Source organism: Beta vulgaris, chromosome 1 (assembly GCF_026745355.1).
Source record: "Beta vulgaris subsp. vulgaris cultivar EL10 chromosome 1, EL10.2, whole genome shotgun sequence".
Classification (NCBI taxonomy): domain Eukaryota; kingdom Viridiplantae; phylum Streptophyta; class Magnoliopsida; order Caryophyllales; family Amaranthaceae; genus Beta; species Beta vulgaris.
The window spans coordinates 55,328,943-55,348,980 of NC_079202.1; the positions used below are offsets into that span (position 1 = coordinate 55,328,943).

General features: G+C 35.3%; 2 protein-coding genes across 4 annotated transcripts; one reads left to right on the forward strand and one right to left on the reverse strand.

Moving 5' to 3' along the window:
- Window positions 1-1,672: 1,672 nt before the first annotated feature.
- On the forward strand, window positions 1,673-8,139 carry LOC104905206 (ribose-phosphate pyrophosphokinase 1). 3 transcript variants are annotated; one of them, XM_010693662.4, is made up of 9 exons: window positions 1,675-1,885; window positions 1,998-2,186; window positions 3,785-4,033; window positions 4,597-4,740; window positions 5,548-5,715; window positions 5,958-6,027; window positions 6,542-6,623; window positions 7,136-7,295; window positions 7,618-8,139. In XM_010693662.4, exons 1-9 carry the CDS (start codon window positions 1,772-1,774, stop codon window positions 7,654-7,656), a joined length of 1,215 nt encoding a protein of 404 aa, XP_010691964.1. In that variant the 5' UTR covers window positions 1,675-1,771; the 3' UTR covers window positions 7,657-8,139. The 3 variants fall into 3 exon arrangements, 2 of the variants coding, with proteins under 2 accessions (XP_057250846.1, XP_010691964.1); XR_008969287.1 differs by lacking the exon at window positions 5,958-6,027 and having other exon boundaries at window positions 1,674-1,885; XM_057394863.1 differs by lacking the exons at window positions 5,958-6,027; window positions 7,618-8,139 and having other exon boundaries at window positions 1,673-1,885; window positions 7,136-7,508.
- A 140-nt stretch (window positions 8,140-8,279) lies between these two features.
- On the reverse strand, window positions 8,280-16,489 carry LOC104905204 (aspartate--tRNA ligase, chloroplastic/mitochondrial). Its single transcript, XM_010693660.3, has 15 exons — window positions 16,023-16,489; window positions 14,104-14,247; window positions 13,588-13,697; window positions 12,911-13,022; window positions 12,740-12,811; window positions 12,219-12,310; window positions 11,790-11,910; window positions 10,618-10,740; window positions 10,320-10,515; window positions 10,064-10,251; window positions 9,897-9,968; window positions 9,353-9,451; window positions 9,198-9,278; window positions 8,969-9,026; window positions 8,280-8,732 (listed from the first exon to the last, which is right to left on the reverse strand). Exons 1-15 carry the CDS (start codon window positions 16,416-16,418, stop codon window positions 8,563-8,565), a joined length of 2,034 nt encoding a protein of 677 aa, XP_010691962.1. The 5' UTR covers window positions 16,419-16,489; the 3' UTR covers window positions 8,280-8,562.
- Between the last annotated feature and the right edge of the window lie 3,549 nt (window positions 16,490-20,038).

Genomic DNA, 20,038 nt, shown 5'->3' on the forward strand with positions numbered 1-20,038 from the left:
AATTCTGGTGTCGGTTGGGTGGCTTGGTTGGGCGCCAGTTGGGTGGTTCTGGTGCCGGTTGGGTGGCTTGATTGGGTGGCGGTTGGACAGTTCTGGTGCCGATTGGTGGGCAGGTGGAGGGGTTGGGTGGTAATAGTGGTTGGGTTAGGTGGTTAGGTGGTCAAGTGGTGGTGGTGGTGGTTGGGTGGTCAAAGATATGGTCAATGATGAATCAAGAAAGGGTAAGTGAAACCTTGGGGGGTGAGGGGAGTGAGAGTAGAAGACTTTGGGGGTAAGGGGTGGGTAAAGGGATTCATTAAATTGAGCAAACAAACAACAAGTAAGGGAGTCAAATCAACTTACTTGATTCCCTTACCCTTTCCAGAATACCCCTAACCAAACGCCCCCTTAGTATATATGTTTGTGATCACGGGTATACACATTTTCTACTTTTTTATATTGTACATGGATTACATGAAGTTAAAGCTCTAAGGGAAGCGCCATGTGGCACCTCCCTTGTTTAGATACATCTTTTAATAATATTAGTATAGATTAAAATGATTTAATTTTGGATACCTTTATCAAATAAATCAAAATTGTAAACTTTAATTTTCTTATCATAATATTTTTTTTTTCGTTTCTCTCTGCAATTCTTGGATGGATTTGGTTTATAATAGTTTTTTATGAATCTAAATTGGCTATATTATAAAAAAAAACTACTTTTATACAAAGGGTGATTATATCCTCTCCGTTCTCTTTTGTTTTTTTTCTATTTTGACTTCCACGTTTGCCGATGCACGTCTTTGACCTTAAATATCTTTCATTGTGTATCAATAAAAATTATAATGATTAAATATTAATAAAGTACTCATTGAGACGAATCAAACAATACCCTTCATGATTATATTTTTCTTTATCATATATTGAAAATAATTTAGAGGATTCTCTTCAATTGTAAACCGTGTCAAGATTGTAAATAAGTAGAACAAAATAGAATGGAGGGAGTATCAAATAAAAACTATTACTTCTATATCAGATACATAATATTGTATCAAATAGAAACTATTATATTTTTAAAAAATCATATAGTAATTGGTGCACGTTAAGTTATTGTGTATTGAGTCTATTCAAGTTTTTTACTTCTCAATTTTATTTTTTAAAGGGAAATTTTTGCTTCTCATATATAGTTCCACTGCTGACTCCTATATATGAAAAAAATATAACTTATTTGTTAAAAATTAGGGGTGGCGCAAGTGGGCGACCTTTCTTATATTGTTTCAGAAAATTTCTTCCTATCTAGTCTTGCATGGACATGGTCAGACCAAAACCACTTATTTAACATAATGGTCCTTTTTTTTCGTATGGTATTTTATAAAATCTTAAAGTTATATTGTACATTTAATATCTACTATGGTGACTGATTTTTTTTTTTTTAAATATAGCGACTTTTTCTAACATTAGTTTATCATGATTAAATTTTCACTTTGTAGCATAGTAATTTTACATCATAAATGTATTAAAAAATGCTTAGTCCATCATAAAGTATTACTATTATACTACTTGTTTCTCTCTCTCCCGAAAATAATACTTTTTCACTTCTTCTCATTATTTTACATTAAATGTATTAAAAAATGCTTTCTAAAAACTTGAAAATAACATTATATAAATAATTGTGCATATAAAAATGTAGCAGTATTTTTTGTCCCGAGAAAACTATACCTGATTTGCCACCAAACCCTACTCTATATCTCTTTCAGACACACTTTACTTTCTCTCTCCTCTCTAAACAAAAATGGCGTCTTCACTTCGATGCCCAAGTCCTACTAACTTCACCCAGTTCTCTGTTACCCCTTCCAACCCTTTTCTTAATCTCTCTCCTCGCAAACTTCCTGTCAGAAATCCCATTGTAAGCTTTCCTTTTTATTTTCAATGGACTATAATCTTGCATTTCTTGATTTTAAATTATTATTTTCTTGGTTGAGTTTTAACTTTGGATTGATAATTTGATAACTTTGTAGAAATGTAATTTAGCTGAGCAATTGAAGGTGTTAGAAAATGGGAAACCTCCCTCTTCCAATTCTGGTTTAATTGGAATGGAGCAATCATTCCCATCTTTTCTGACTTCTAAGAATTTGGAAAGTTCTATCAATCGGAATGATACCCGTCTTCGGATTTTCTCAGGTACCGCCAATCCTGCTCTTGCTCAGGTAATTTGATCACACACACCCTTGCAAGTTTTGTGCTTTAATTTGTAGTAAAATTCTCCCTGTGTATTTCTTTTTGTTCTTTCTAGTTGAATCTTTAACACTGCTCATAATTAGAGAGAATGTTCTAAATTATTTTCGATATGTTAAGAAAAAATATAGTCACGTGGGTCTTGTTTGATTAGTCTCAATGACTATTTTGTTGATATTTAATTGTTATAATTCTTACTAATATGTAATGGAAGATATTGTTGGATTAGTCTCAATGACTACTTTGTTAATATTTAATTGTTGTAATTTTTATTAATATGTAATGGAAGATATTTAAGATAAAAAAAGTGTATTTGCAAACGCGTATAGTTAAAGTAGGAAGAATGAAAAAAAATGAGGGAGTATTGCTGCTTTAATTTGGACTGTCCATGAATTATGATGCTGAATAGTATCATGAATATATGGCCAATAATATATTGTTAGGTTTGATGTCTTTGTTACTTCCTCCGTTTACAATGAAGAACTATGTGGATACTGTTCATGTGGTCAAAGTTACGAGCTTCGTAATTTATACATATGATAAATAGAAACATGTGAGATTTTGTTAGATTCGTGTGGATGTGTATTTTTTGAATATCAATTTTGATGATATTAATGGTCAAAAGTTGTGCATTAGTACCAATTTTTGAGATGAAAGTTACACCATAGTGTGGTGATTATTAATTGGAGAAACACGATTAGTTTCTGGAGAACAATGAGAGATAGTTGATTCCCATCTCTCCCTTTCCTTGAGGGCCTTGTATTTATTTAATAGAAGAAAGGGGAGTAGCGTGGAGTAGGATAGATGAAAAGCTTCATGACAACCTTAGATCCCTTGGGGTCCTTTAGCAGCATCATGTAAATTCTTAATAACTCATCTAATTGCTGCAATGCTGCCTCTCATACGACCTCTAATTCATAAGTTTCTACCATACATATCTCTAGGTGAAGGCTGCAACTCTGCGAAAAATCACTTTTTTTCACGACATCTTCTTATTTACCAACACAAGCCATTATAAAGGTTAGCTCGATTCAAAGGAATGAGAGACCTATGATCGAAGCAACGGTTATTTTTTTTCATCTCCCAAGGATTTCATTCATCAATATACTTCCATTTTTTCAGATTATTGCAACTATTTTCTAAGCACAATTTGCTAGAGGAACTTATTACTTACCAAACATCTCCACAACATACTTGTCTGTGCACTAGTCTACTGCGAAAAGTTGTTGTAAGTGCTAATTTCTAAGCTCAACTTGCTAGAGGAACTTACCAAACTTTTGCTGAAGTAATGAGGCCTAGTCTGCTGGTCTAGATTGCTCAAGGTAAGGCTTAATATCTCCCTTCACCAAATCCGTACTGTTTGTGGCTGCTAACCGATGATGTCTAGTGTGTCCAACAGGACCAAGACCAGCGTTATTATTGTCAGAAACTGGGAATATCTTATCTTTCCTTTCTGTTTATATGTGTATATTCAGTTGCTTCCTATATAGTATCATTTTTTAGTAAAAGAAAATTTATGGCTGTAGTGATTTATTGAAAGATATTGATGATGGAGTATTGTGCCCAACAGGAAATTGCATGTTACATGGGTCTCCAGCTTGGGAAGATAAAGATCAAACGTTTTGCTGATGGTGAGATTTATGTTCAGTTGCAAGAGAGTGTCAGAGGTTGTGATGTTTTTCTTGTCCAACCCACATGTCCACCTGCAAATGAGAACCTTATGGAACTTTTAATAATGATTGATGCTTGCCGGAGAGCATCAGCCAAAAATATCACTGCAGTTATTCCTTATTTTGGATACGCAAGAGCTGATCGAAAGGTAAGCTGCCAAATCTGATGAGTATTAGTTTCAGTAACTTTTAAAGTTTTAACATACTGGACGGTCCACTGTTGCCAATATGAAATACATCCTGGTTTACTTATCTATAAGAGCATTATCGGTTAAAAGCTGAGAAGTTTTTGTCAAGTTCTTCTAACCTTCTAGAGGAAAGGGGAACTCTTTTAGTGAAGAATCTAAGAGCAGCATTGTACCTGGAACTACTGGTTTGACATTAGACCATTTCATATATCAGTATTAAGTTTAATGTCCAATTAATCTATCATGAAACTTGGGTCAAAACTGATGTTGCCACAATTAGTTTCTGGTCTGCACTTTCATCCTTATTTCTACTTGGGTTAATGTCAAAGTGTCACTTGTCAATCATTTTACTTTATATCCCATGTTCCTCTTGGCTAGAGGAAGATTTTTTTGGAAAAAAGTTTCCTGCTTCCCCTTTTTAGCTGGGGGAGAAATGAGTAAAGCTTATGCTTATCAGATGAATGAGGATATCTTTACAGGAAACTATCCGCATTACATGATATGTCTACTTTTTGTTGTTTTAGACACAAGGACGTGAATCTATAGCAGCCAAACTTGTTGCCAACCTGATAACAGAGGCCGGTGCCAACCGAGTTCTTGCTTGTGATCTTCATTCTGGACAGTCAATGGGATATTTTGATATACCCGTGGATCATGTATATGGTCAGGTAAGATGTATGAGCCTCTCAATGTGTGGGTTCCTTTTTTAGTTTTTCTCTTCCTGGGGCACATGAGGGAAGTGGAGTGGTGATTGGTCCAAAGGTTTGTCTATTACCAGCTGTTCCACGAAGGCAGGTCCCAAATTATATGAGTTTTAAAAAAAAATTAATGTTCTTTGTTTATTGATACTTCCTTCGTATTTTTGATACCCCCTCTGATTCTGAAATATTGCCCTAGTTTCCTCTTTTAGTTTGTCTTCAAAAGATTGTCCCATTTCCTATATAGGTGGCATGATCCCCACAATCTCTCTCTATTTTTTCTCCTACCCACTCACCTCAACTCTTAATAAAGGAACAATCTTTAAGGGATGGAGGGAGTAGTTGTACCTAAAGTAAATGACACTCTTATTAATGGTAATTATATAAAGGTATGATGAAAATACTAAACAAATCATATGTGATAAGATAATCTTTTCCCAGAACGAAATAGTACAATCAATTCAAAACACCCCTAAAGAGAATATGGTACAACTATTAAAAACAGAGATAGTATTACTCAAATTCGTCTCATATTGGAAAAGGAAATTGGAAGATTTCTTGGGGACATCCGAGAAAGGAAAGTGGGAAGTTAAAATCTGGGATGGAGGGAGTTTCAACATTTTGATTATTACGAAATACATAATTATAGTGCCTGCTGCTCCACCCCCACCCCATCCTCCCAAAAAATGGAAAAATAGAAAGCTTAAAACAAAGAAATATCTGAGCCGTCAGAGAACGCTTTAGACACTAATTGCTTCTCTATTTTTGCTTTACCAGCCTGTGATTCTTGACTACTTGGCAAGCAAGACCATTTGTTCGGATGATCTTGTTGTTGTTTCACCAGATGTTGGTGGAGTCGCCAGAGCTCGTGCTTTTGCAAAGAAGTTATCCGATGCACCACTTGCCATAGTGGACAAGAGGCGTCATGGACACAATGTTGCAGAGGTAAATTTTGTGGCTCTAATGGTGCATTTGAATCTCGGGAGAGAATATCAGTGCTGGGAGAGGGGGCAATTAAAACCGGACACAAGATGAATGACTTGCTTGCTTTACAGGGGCAATTTAAACCTGATATTCTTTTGCAGTTGGACTTTTGAGAGGACTAATAGCTTAACTAATGCAATGAATAGTGATAGTGCAATTTGTTACTTCCGTTGATTCTCTGAATGAAGCATCTACTTTTCCAGGTAATGAATTTGATTGGTGATGTCAAGGGTAAAGTAGCAGTTATGGTGGATGATATGATTGACACAGCTGGTTAGTTGTATACTTTTTGAAAATTCTAAATTTGTACTTCTTGTAAACTGGGAGACCTGTCGTGTTTTGTGGCCAAGAAATATGTAAGCAGGATGCTTTATCTAATGCTTAAAGTACATGCGTAATAGAAATTGCTTACTAGAATGGGTATGCTTTTGATGACTTCCATTTGTCTAGATGGTTCTGAAAATCTTTCTTGCATATTCTATGCACGTCTGAAATCTTTGACAGAACTTGCGGTTTATTTTTTTTGTTTTGTTTTTGTAAGCGAGAAGGTGGGGATAGAATTTCATTTGGAAGTCGTATTGACTTGCAATTTTTGTTGGCCTTCTCTCTTATCAAGATATATCTTTTTGGAGCTCATATGGACCAGCTTCTATCAATCTCTTTTCAGTGTCTGATATATTTTTATGTTCAAATCCACTAATAAAATATGCTCAGATCTAACCCACAATAATGATAGAAGCTGGTGTTAGAGTTTGGATAGTTCTTTTCTCAAGCTGTTGACTTGTAGGTACAATTGCTAAAGGAGCTGCTCTCTTGCACCAAGAAGGAGCAAGGGAAGTCTATGCATGTAGTACGCATGCTGTCTTCAGGTAAATACATTGGCAACTATTAGCAGCTTATACATTTCCGAACAAGTGTATCTTTGTATACTTTACTAATAGCATTCGGAAGAATCATTTCACATAATCACTCACTTGTAAGTGGTAACCTCTACATTGGCCTTTGGAGGTAGCCTAATGCCCTAAGTCCCTAACCATTGATCGCTTCAAAATTACAAGTTTGTTCCAAGTAACTTGCAACTATGAATTAGTGAATGGCTTCAATGAACATAAGCTCATACCAGGAAGATGTTCGATTGCTGCATGAATTTTAAAAATAAAATCATCCCGAATTTATTTACTTTTCAACGACTGAAGATGAACTGTACAATGTTCTCTGATTTCCGTCTTTGATATCCATTAGATGACTAAATCTATGTTACTAAGTGGTAAGCTATAATTATGACTATTGACTCTTGTCATGACAAATGATTTGGATTTCTATACTTGGCTGCTGTTAATTGAGACCCTTATGGCTCTTTGTTACTTTCATGTATTTGCAGTCCCCCTGCAATTGAGAGGTTATCCAGTGGTTTGTTTCAAGAAGTAATCATCACAAATACGATTCCGATCTTGGAGAAAAATTACTTTCCTCAGCTTACAGTTTTGTCAGTCGCAAACCTTTTGGGCGAGACTATTTGGCGCGTTCATGATGACTGTTCTGTGAGTAGTATATTTCAATAAATTATTGTATATTTCTCATAAATAGCAGTAGCACAATATATTCATTATTTTTTTACACGTAATTATTATGTTATAGTGCCCTGTATACTTCAAGGTTGATACTTTATGGACAATCCATGAATTAACCATCACAATTGTATTTTTTATGTAACAATGGATTACACGAATTACAAAAGATATCCTTACTATTTACTAGAGCTTCAACTTTCTATGTTTCCCTCAATGACCTATGTTGGCCATTTTTGGATAGCTTATCTTACAAAATATAATATGCCTTTGCTCGCCACCCTTGATTTTTCAGGTCGGATTTGAACCTTACTCAAGCTTGGGGCTTGATTGATGCAATGTTGGAAATTTTGTGCTCTCGCCTTCTCACAACCAAAAGACTGCCAATGTAGTGTCGTATGCTAAACTTGGTTTACCGAGCATTCAAGGACCCCTTTCTCTGTCGCCCATTGCCTTAAGTGTTGTGCATTTGTAGAGATTATGATGTGACGATGATTACTTGTTCTCCAAGTAATGTAAGATGTCCTGTCACACGAACTTTCCAAAAGAAACAAAATGTACTAGTGAATTACCCCCTGCCCCCCTTAATCTGGTGACGCAATGTTTGGTTAGTTGTGTAGAAAATTTTCCCATAACATTCTCTTTGGATTTTTGTATATATCTTGGATTTTTTAGAGCACAACCCACAGGGTACTGCATGTATACGTGTAATTTAGTACAGTTGGCAGCTGTATTTGTTGTCTTGGTGATAAGCTGATGATATTGGCAGTATTCTTTTATGTGGCTAATTGTTATGTGAGATTGATTTATCATGGAATTCATATGTACGTAAATTGTGACTCATTTACTAGCACTGTATATCTCAATTCTCATGCCAATGAGATATCATTTTATGAACAGCTTTGGGTAGAAAAGAAAGGATTATTATGAACATCATGGTGAAATTGATGCAAGACATCCCAAAAACTATAATTTATTACCTGCATTCGGAATTAACGTAAAATATAAGTTTTATGTCCCTCACCAACCAACCTCAATCCTTTTGCTAAAGATTGATAGTAAGAAATACCTACTTATAGCCATGTTGGTTTGAGGCTTGTCTATCTCTTCCCCAAAGAAAAAGGGGGAAAAGAAGGAAGACAAAACCGAAAAATTGAAAGAACAAGTCAGACTAATATCTCCAATGTAAGATGTACATGCTCCGTTTCAAAAAACAAAAATGGGATCGGGTACTAGCTAGTTATAATTTTGCTATGAAGAGGTCTCTGAGCTGCTGGGGATCTACCTCAGATGGCGCTCGCGTAAGGGCACACTGAGCAGTGGATGTCTTTGGAAAAGCAATCACATCTCTGATGGAATTTGCTCCAGCCAACAGCATTACTAGTCTGTCCACGCCATAGGCTATGCCTCCTGTATTTATATAAGATAGATCACCAAATACTTTATACTAGCACCACTCAAATACTAAGTAGCCTACATTAACAACAAAACTACAAAACACCATGGTAGAACGCTTGAAGTGGCGCCTTATAACCAGCAATAAGAAGTTTTTTGGAGAAGCCAAACACAGAATTCAGCTTCACTCAATAGAGCTGAAGTCTGAACCAAGAGTTAACTATGCACACATTCAAGGTTGTTATACATACCATGTGGAGGAGCACCCATGTCCAAAGCCTCCAAAAGATAGCCGAATTTTGCTTCAGCCTGTGGACAATGGGAAATGTGATACATTCTTGATATTAATATTTAAGCATGACAAAGGCTCATGTCTTCAGGATTTGGAGACATTGGTAGTTCAATCGACTTATTTCAAATACTTAGGGAGACATTAACTTGTTCAATCAATCTATTTTTTATACATAGGAAGACATTAACCTGTTCCGGTGAGACGCCCACAATTTCCAAAACCTTTTCTTGCACCTCGCGCTTATATATTCTTAAACTTCCTCCACCAATCTGGAAAGGAAATTTTCTCTTATCACTGGTAAAGATGCTTGAGAGTATACAAATTATTAAAATAGGAAGTGTACCTCTACTCCATTGTAAACCATATCATATGCCAAAGCTCGAGCAGAGGATAAATCCTCTGTGTCTTCAGGGTTTGGAGCAGTGAATGGATGATGCAAAGCCTGCAAACAAGTATTATATTCACAATTTATGCACCTATAAAACCATGCAGTAGAATAAGACTAGCAGCTGTGGTATTACCAGAGCATAATAGCATATCGTTGTAAGATAGAGCCTAATATACTCAAACAGCAGAGTATAATACGATATTTCTCGGGAAAGCAAGAAAATAAGTAGAATATCGGCAAGGTCAACCCTTAATATATTTGATATTTACGAAACGGATTCAGGTTATGAAATAGCTTAGCTAAAAAAGGCTATAGAGTTCTGATTCTTTTGTTGAGATAGTGTGGCATCATGAAAGTAATAAGATGCAAATTTGAGAAATTTTAATTTCTGTTTTAGACTTCTGGTTGCTGAAAAAGATCAAAAGGAAACTAGACAACAGGCCGCAACTGGTGAGTGACCCATTATAAAAGAGGAATAATATCTGATACTGCAACGAACCTCAAGCCTCTTTTCATCGTCGTTCCACTCGAACATCGGGAAATCAGTCACCCAAAGAATTGAATGCTTGGACTGAGGTGGAGACATAAACAATGTGAGAAACTAATACAAATTGAATATCACAGAGAACCCCAATCATTACAAGTAAGTGTAAGGTGTAGGCTTACATGATCAACCATACCCAATTCATGCGCCAGGTGTAACCTTAGTCGATCAAGGGTTTTGTTCACAGACTTCTCCAAACCCACGGCAAACAAGATAAGGTCACCAGATCTCGCAGAGCAGAGATTCAACAGGTTTTCTTTATTTTGTTGATTCAAACTTGATGCTAAAGCAGGTATCCCTTCAAGCTCCCCTGAAGAGCCACAAAACTGTTAGATCAGAAGATATAGTTAACCTTGGGAGGGAATCAAACCTACGTACCATCACTTGTGACCTTAAGAAAGGGCAAACCTTTCGCCCCAGATTTTATTGCTTCATTAAACAAAACACCCTTTTTAAGTGCTGTGTTAGAATAAACACTTGCAGCTGCGGGTATGCACAATGCCTTTATCACACCCCCATTAGCCAATGCTTCTCCAAAAACTTTGAATGTAGACCCAGAAAAAATATCAGAGACCTACATAAAGAAAAGTTTAAACTCAATCTCTTTTGCAGGTAACTTCCAGAGTATATTTGTGGATGAACAACTATAGAATTCCACCTGAGCAGAAAAACTTACATCTCTTAACTCAAGACCAAAACGAAGATCCGGTCTATCTGACCCATATCGATCCATTGCTTCGGCATACGTAAGCCTGGGAAAAGGGTTGGGAAGCTCAATACCTTGAATCTCCCGAAAGACCTGAAGTCAATAATGGCTTTCATACATTCTACGAAGTTTTAATTTCCAAACAGAGATCATATGACAAAGCCATTAAAGAATGTATTATATTGATTGTTGTTGACAAAGCAAGTAAAAGCATATAGTAACAATTTTCCACATCCAACTAAACTTGCATTTGCGAAAAGATATCACACAAATACATGCTAGATTATACAGAGGGAAAAACAATATTTTCAACTGCAAGAAAAAACTTACAAGCTACTGTGAGAATCTGGACATGAAATTTTGACAGGCATAAACAAGCAGCTTAGCTACCAAATACCGTGAGAAATTGAGATTAAAGATAAACTCATCAACATCTGAAGCACAACCCACATTAGATACTTCCTCTATTTCTTTATAGATGCATCATATTGAATGTGCACACTTGCCAATACACAACTTTGACCATCAATATCTTCAATTATATATCATTAAATATTATAAAAAAATAATGTTTGAAAATATACATTGAGACTAACCCAGTAGGAACAAGAACAATGACATTTATCTTTACATATTAGTAATTATATATAGTCTAAGTTGATATCTAAATAGTGTAAAAAGTAAATATGATGCATCTACTAAGAAACAGAGGAAGTATAAAGCAAAAGAACATGAAACTTGTATCCTGCTTACCAGCACAGAAGTATCAATAAAATACCAAGCATAACTAGCATAATCAAGTTGCCTACATTTCGAGAGGGAAAAAGAAAGGAAAGTCTTTCTGCATATGATGAACACAAATTGCTTGACAGATATGGCTTTCAGGACCCTCCAATTGAGAATTTAGCATGTGCAAATGATAGAAAAGTAACAAGTGAGGAAAAGAACGAGAGCAATAAAATGGCTTGGATAGATAGAGAAGATACTGCAAGTCATATATAATAAAGGATGCAATCGTGCACAATAATTTAATAGAATTATTAGTTTGATCAACAAGAAGGTATTACCTTTTTCATCAATTTCTTAATATATATTGAGATACCAGCCTCTAGAAACATTACTATGAATATTTACATACACACCTCCCTTATCAAATCTTCATTTAGCTTCAGCATTTCATCCAAAGGAGTAAATGCCAATTCCATATCCAGTTGGGTGAACTCCGGTTGTCTGTCAGCTCTCAGATCCTCATCCCGAAAGCATCTGGAAGAGAAATCAGATAAAAAAGTCTCCTAAGTTTGTTCAAAACATTGTCTTGTTCAGTAATAGTCAACCTTCTAGTTTGGTTGGTCTCTTTTTTTCTGCAACTCATGTTCTTTCAATTTTCTTGGAGGAGGGTGAGAGAGGCAGGCTTTGGAAAGTAACAAATTGGGAGGAGATGGAAACAAGTTGAGCCCATCGACTACAACACATAAAATGATCCTTGGTTATACAAATTAAAGAAGCAACAAATGCAGATATGGGAGACAGTAACAAATGCAGATATGGAGACAGTCAAGAACTGTATTTACCTTGCTACTTGATAATATCTATCAAAGCCCGAGACCATTAGCATTTGCTTGAATAACTGAGGACTTTGGGGTAAAGCATAAAACATTCCTGGCTTCATACACATATATGGTAGAGTATAAGCTACAAAAGACAAATTGATCAACTGAAGGACTGGACAAAATGGCTCAACAAAACATTTGCTCCTTCATTTGTCACATCTAAGATATCACAAGAGAATATACACATTTGCACTTCTTTTTTTGTTGGGATATTGGGAGGGTGAGGGATATGCCACCTGTTGATATTTACATACCAAACAATGACAAAGGGGTGTAGCAGCAAGGTATATCCAATGACACATGTTATAAAAGCTTCAACAGGATACCATCGTCTCAAATTTTAATTTTAAATGAGTTAAGAATTTGAAAAATGCATGTCATATCTAACCATTCCAAGCCATGCCTGGCGAGTGGTTTATAGTCTAGACTGCTCCAGAAGGATTTCTAAAAGATAAAAGGGCGTAGAAAAAACAAGCCAATACCTGAACTCTTGAAGGCACTAAATAATCTCGAGCACCCTCAGGGGTAGACCTAGAAAGCATTGGGGTCTCAATCTGCCTTATATATAAGATAAGCATCAGGAAAAATGACAAAGATACACAGAGCGATATACATAAAAAGGTATAAATTGAACAGTGAGAGCAAGACCCCACCTCCACAAAGCCATGTACATCTTCCAGATATCTTCGTATGAGTTTCAACACTCTATGTCGCAGCATTATGTTTGAACTTATTTGAGGGCGGCGCAAATCTAAGCACCGGTATCTACGTATAAGTAAAAATATCAATTAATCAGCTTGACCAAACAAAGAGATCAAAGAAAAGAGGTAATTCTTCCAGTATGTTTATCTCTCAGAAGATAATTAAGGAAATGTTAGCTGGCCTGGTAAAGCAAGTTACAACAAGTGAGTTCAAATTTTAGGTAACCTCTAGGCTTGTGCTTAAAATAGATCAGCATCCAAGCCATCTACTCTAACTCTATCAAATAGGTTATATATCATTAGAAGACTATAGAATAACACAAACTGTCTCTTCCTCATTTTTGTTTGGTATTTCTTCTCAAACTTTCTAAGAGCGCCTAAAAGATGAACATCAAGAAAGAAGAAGTAGCTTTCTTTGACATCATTATTATCGAGTTCACCTAACAAGGCCCTCTCTTTGAATTCAATTTCCATGATAAGTAATAGTTGGACATTCGGCATGCACATTTAGAATGAATTAAGTTCTACTTCTCTCACACTAATATTGAAAGTAAAAATACAACAGAGCAGTATCAAGATTTCACATTTAATATACGTCTTATCTCAATAAAATCAATCAAAATTGCTACCTCAAACGTATCTCTTCCTTAGCAGAGTCTTTCACATCATCGCCAGTAGTAACCAAAAAGGGCAATTTGACCTTGACAGAATTTAAAACTTTAACCTGCTCTACAGCAACCTGCCATTTACCACCAGATTTGAGTGCATGAAATGCTATTTCAAAGTTAATGCTATTTCAAAGTTGAAATGTAAACATCTTATGGCATTCAAATAAAGAAGTAAATAAAGTAAATTAATTGAAGCAAATGTCAGTACTGTCTGTTCAGCGTGTGTATATGCTCTACGAGCACTAAACCACTATTTACTATCATCTTTCAACAACGCTATAGGATCTGCTGAAAGGCACTTCCTTTCAGAGTTTGTCATAGTTCAAGCCTTTCGGGCAACCAACAAACTGATGAGTGAGGGCTAGTGAAAACCATGTTCTTCAGTAATTATGATTTTCAGTACAACTTATATTTCAAGATGATCATAGCCTTTAGGCACAAGATTGATAACAAAGCCACAAACTGCAAATAACATACCTCCACCATCCCAGTTTTCATCGTTTCATTGACAGCCTCGCTTGGCCTTAAACGTACTACTCCTTCAGCAGCAATCACATACTCCAACCTCAAGCCATTAACCATAGCATGTGCATCAGGGAATTCACTGGGAAGTGTTGTAATCTACTCAAAATGAACCAGTATCATTATTGTAGGATAAATCAATTTTTATAAACATCAAAAGAAAGAAAACAGGTTGCTTTCAAATTATTTCTCGACAAAATGCTAATTTCTTCTTCTTTTTGCATCTCCTCTCTATTTAAAAAATTGGTTTAAGGGATAGAGGAAGGTTTTGGCATTCACAGACCATAAGTCTTCATCTATCTATATTCTAAACTGAGTTCATCTAAAGCAGAATACAGTCCAAAAAAATTAATGAAATGACTAACTCGATGAAGCTTGTTTTCAAATGGTTTTTCTAGCTAAACAAGATTCCCAACAATTTTTGAATAAAATTACTATAAAAAACATGCAAGCTTGGCGTAATAACAGTCATTAGAAGTATGCAATGTCTCTTTTATAAGGGAGGGGAATGGATTACGAGTAGGAGGACAAGTAGTCCTCAATCTAAGAAAACTATGGTATCCGAATCAACACTTTTTCTAAAAACCTCCATAAAGGTGTACCTAATACACTAATCCCTTTAGTGAACCACAATCCAAAGCATGTGAATTAGTACAGCAGAGCACTTTTGGTCTATCTCAACGAACCTAAGTAGAGAATTGCAAATCTATACCCTCTCTACATACCAAAGCATAAACAAATTAGGTACGACTACAAAAATCAAGCAACTCTTTCCATAAAGAAGCAAGAAAAGGTAAAAAAATCAACAGCAAGTTGCAAACTCACACGTAAGGTAGCTCCGAAATCAACAGGCAAGTGAGATTTACTACTATCTTAGAAAAAGCAAGTAAACAACAGATGTCTGGCAAGTTAGCCAACAAAATGGCTTTGGAGCATATCCTATGTGTAAACCCTATCCAAAGACAACATCAAGGCGGCATCTCTTGCCCTAAAATTCTAAATGACCCTTGGCTTTCCATGTTCCAAATGAAACGGGTAAGCAACAAAGAGGAGCAATTCCATGGTAGAAAGTTATAATTTAAAATAATAGAAAAAATTTGCTTCAAAGGTCCCTCACAAAGTCACATCTAAACCTCCCATCTCATAATCTACCTCTGTACATATACAAGGTCCAAAACCACAAACATTGAAGAACGCACTGAGTATGTGGGATCGATTATAAGTCCATAAGACCATAACACACTATATTACAGCCAATAGTATAACTACAATTTAACCAGACATCAGAATTAAAAGCTTCATGAAGCACACAATCAGCTTAATACAATAAGTCTCTTGCACCTACAAAACATTGCATCCTAAAACAAACTGATAATGGAGGAATAGCTCAATGGGATTAGAAAGAGTATCACTTCGCCATCATGTCGGAGCCAACATACCCACTTAAAGGAGCAACTCAAACCACCATATTCACACCACACAGCAAAACAATTGCAACAAACCAAAAAAAAACTTATGCTTCTTTGTTTAGCACAAGGCAATAAATAATGGGGGGTATATAAATATGATACACTCCCTCCCTCCCTCCCTTAATAGACTTCCCATTTCTCCAATGCACGTTTGCCAATACACGTTTTGTATCGTTAATATCTTTAATTACATATTAGAAAAAAATTATAGAAGTTTGATTTTCCTAATGTATGCAATGATACGAATCAAACAAACCCCACATGACTATGTTTTTTCTTATAAATTGGAAAAAGAAATGGAAGCTCTTCTTTACTTATGAATAGTGCCAACATTAGAAATGGGAATTCTATTTAGGAACATAGGCAGTACTATAAAATAGTAGGGTGTAAGAAAAAGAAAGATACCTGAATAATGCCAGAGTGATCTCTAAGATTAACAAAAGTGAGGCTACCATGAACTCGGTGAAGAGCAACCCACCCACAGAGAGTGACCCGTTTACCCGCATCATCCTCACCCAATTGCCCACATAAGGCGGTGCGTTTGACCCACTCCAAGTTTGTATCTTTTGCTGGTTGAATTGAGTTTTGCTGCTCTGAAACATGTGAGACAGCTGAAACAGGAGCAGTACTACTGCAGTGTGTGCGCTTAGAAAGTGAAGAAGAAGATGAAGGTGGGTGAAGGTTGATTTTAATGAAGGAAATAGAGAAAGGGATTACAGTGGAAGTTGTGGGGAAGAAATGGGGAGGTTTTAGATTGGGGCGGAGAGTTAAGATAGGGAGACTTCTTAGGAGTTTTGCCATTGTTTGAGTAGCATTCAATTTGAGAGTACGAATTGTTTTTGTTCGTGACTTTGTGCTTCCTCCTCTTGGCCCCTTAGCTAAGCGAAGGCTCGTGATTTGAGGTGTTTAGCGTAGGGCTCTTCAGAGGGCGGTCTGGACCGCACCAAACCGTAACTCAAATTGTAATTTAAATCGTTTTTTTTTACGGTTTGGGTTGGTTTGCGGTTTTAAAATTGTGGTTTGGGTTATGATTTTAAGCAAATTACGGTTTGAGTTATGATTTTAAGCAAATTGCGGTTTGTAGTTTGGGTTGGGTTTTAATTTTTGTAAACGGAAACTGCACTGTAAACCGTAATTTTATATGATTTTTTTAAAAAAAAAATTTCTAATATACAACTGAAAAATAATTTTGAGGTAATGAACTTGGAAACTTTTGATAAATTATTAATTATGTACGCAATTTCATATTTATTTGGAATTTTTATATTATGAACAATTTTTTTTACTCTTAGATTACAAAATTAATGTTGCGGAGAGAAAAATGGTTAAACTGCAAACCAAACCGCATAAAGCGGTTTTGTGCTCTTCAGTTTGGGTTGGTTTCAACAAAAGTGCGGTGCGGTTTGGGTTGGAAAAACGTCACCCCTAGTTTAACATTAGCGTGTGGGAGTCGTGTCATGTACACGATGTAATCCACTCAAAGTATTTGACAAAATGCCTCATTGAATAACTCTTTAAGAATAAATAAATTTCAAACACTTTAATAATAATTTAAGAATAACCTTTTAAGAACAAACTCTTTCCAAACACTTGAATAATAATTCAAGAATAACCTTTTAAGAACAAACTATTTTCAAACAACTTAGATACAAATAATCTTGAAAACAATTCCTCTTCTTGTCTCCCCTTCTATTTTGCTAAGTGTGCACCCCCCAGCTAGTCATATCCCATCACGGAGCTATATCAAGGGGTAACTATAATTGCCAACAAGTGGACTTTGAAGCTGCTGATGTTAATCAAGCGGAAATAATAATGATAATATGACTTGTAAGTCATGAATAAATATCATTTCCTCATAAACAACTTTTTGAACATTCAAAGTTCATAAAAATCAATCAACATTTCCTGGTAAAAATAATTTAATTTTCCAAAAAGCATAACAAAACTTCTATATATAAAAATGATTGATAAAATCATTCCTTGTTTTCACTTGAGGGGAGGGGGTGGGGGTGGGGGCTGCCAAGGGGTCGGGTTAAGGTAAGGGGGAGAGTTTAGGGGTAGGATTAGTGTTAGATTATGGTTAAGTTTAATTAGGATTAGGGGTTAATGCTGGTAAAATCATAAATAAATCTAACGGTAGGTTAACGGCAGTTAGGAAAAGGGTATCTGGTGCACAGTTTTCGAAACTCAAGAGTATATGGTGCAATTCTGAAACATTGAGGGTATATGGTGAATTTCTTGATTTGTCGGGGGTATTTGGTGAAATAACCGTTAATTATTTAAATAAAAACTAAAAAATATGGGGTATTACACCCGTAAAGCTATACCCGTGTACTCCAACTCTCTACTAGTCTACACTTTAGACGTACACAAGTCTAAAGTTATCGCTATTCACGTTTCACTGTACATGATTTACCATTTATTAATTGTTATGACTCACAAGCAACACATATAGTACAATGATCAAACAATTACAACTTTCATTTTTATCTTAGGATTAGATAAGTGACCACACAACTTAACAACCCAATATTATCCTCTTATTTGTTGAGCCTAGCCAACAACTAAACTATCTTTCAAAAGTATAAAAATATCAACTTACCAAATAAGGCTATCGGTTCTCAACGAGTAGTGAAATAAAAAAAAAAAAAAAACAACACGATTCAATCATGATCCATACCAATATATATATATATGTATATATATATATGTGTATATAATATATATATATATATATATATATATATATATATATATATATATATATATATATATATATACATATACACATATATATATACACACACACACATATATATATATATACACACACACACACACACACACACACATATATATATATATATATACATATATATATACATAGGGGAAGGATCCGCTGAAAACCACTCTTAGGCTGAAAACTAAAAACAAAGTAACTTTTAACCCCTTTAGGGTAACTTTTAACACTTTTAGGGTAACTTTTGTCAGTTTTGGGATAACTTTATTATATTAAGGATAGTTCTATATATTTCAAGGGTAACTTTATTTATTATAAGAGTAACTATTACCACTTTTAAGGTAACTTTTTACCTTGAAATATATGTTAGTGAGAGGGGGTAACAAATAGCTTTAAAACAGCAACTAATCACAATACTTTGGCAACTAATAACAATACTTTGTATGAATTTCGCCAAATATATGTTAGTGAGAGGGGGTAACAAATAGCTTTAAAACAGCAACTAATAACAATACTTTGGAAACTAATAAAAAACTTTTAAGTTTTCAACAAATTTACACCAAAATCCACCAAAAATTCACAAGTCAAAAATCAAATCACCGACAACAATCACGTAATTTGACAAATAACACTGCATAACATCTCCCTCATTTGCCCAGCAATTAGAGTCCAAAAGTTCGTTTGCAATTACACTAGATTTTTGTTTTGTTTGATATAGAACCTAAATCTGAGCTAAGAGATCAAAAGAATAACACCATTAACAGTGGTATGCTTCTGAAATCCATTAATCAGCTTTGTGCGCTCATCTTCCATATCAAAACAATTCCTAATAAAACAAAATCACTAGTTCATAGCCAATAGATACAGAAATCCCAATAAGACAAATGACAATATCCCTGATCATGGTTAATTTCAGCACTTAAAAACCATGAACGGCGACGTTAACGGCGGCGAGCTGCATCAACTTGGACATGGCGTCGCGGCGAAGAGAATGAAGAAAGGCCGAGGAGTTGGATGGAAGTGAAATCGCGATTATCTAAGAAAAATCGAGGCTGAAAACAAGAGACTAGAGATTTTGATGTTGTTATCTTCCTCCAATTTTGCTGATTTTATTCTCTCTCTTCTTGTTTCTCCATTTTTTCAGCTATTAGAATTTCACCGTAACTCAGAGATAAATGATGAGAGGAAAGAGAAAATGGATATTCTCCATTGTTGAATTGCTGTCTGATGAATTCGTAGTCAGAACTCATAAGAGAAAGAATGAAAATTGTTGAATTGAAGTTGGGGTTTCTGTCCTGTTTTGAAGAGAGAGAATGGGGCTCCTGGAGGAGATGATGTTATTGCCCCAAATCTTATGAATTTGATCATAACCATCAGATCTAATTTCAATGGCCCAGATCTTCTGTTTTCAGTTTTCAGCTTTAGGTATGTTTTCACAAGATCCCATTCCTATATACATATACATATATATATATATATATATATATATATTAATTCCCCCATGTGAAATAATAAAATAAAGTTTCCAACCATATGCTTGCAACAATCTTCCATACAGACATATAAAACTTGAGAATGATAAAAGCAGGACCAACTACGTACCGCCTCCTCTCTCCCTCTCTTTCTCTCTTCTCTCTCTTCTCCCACAATTTTAAAGAATTTTTATAAATATATTCAAGTA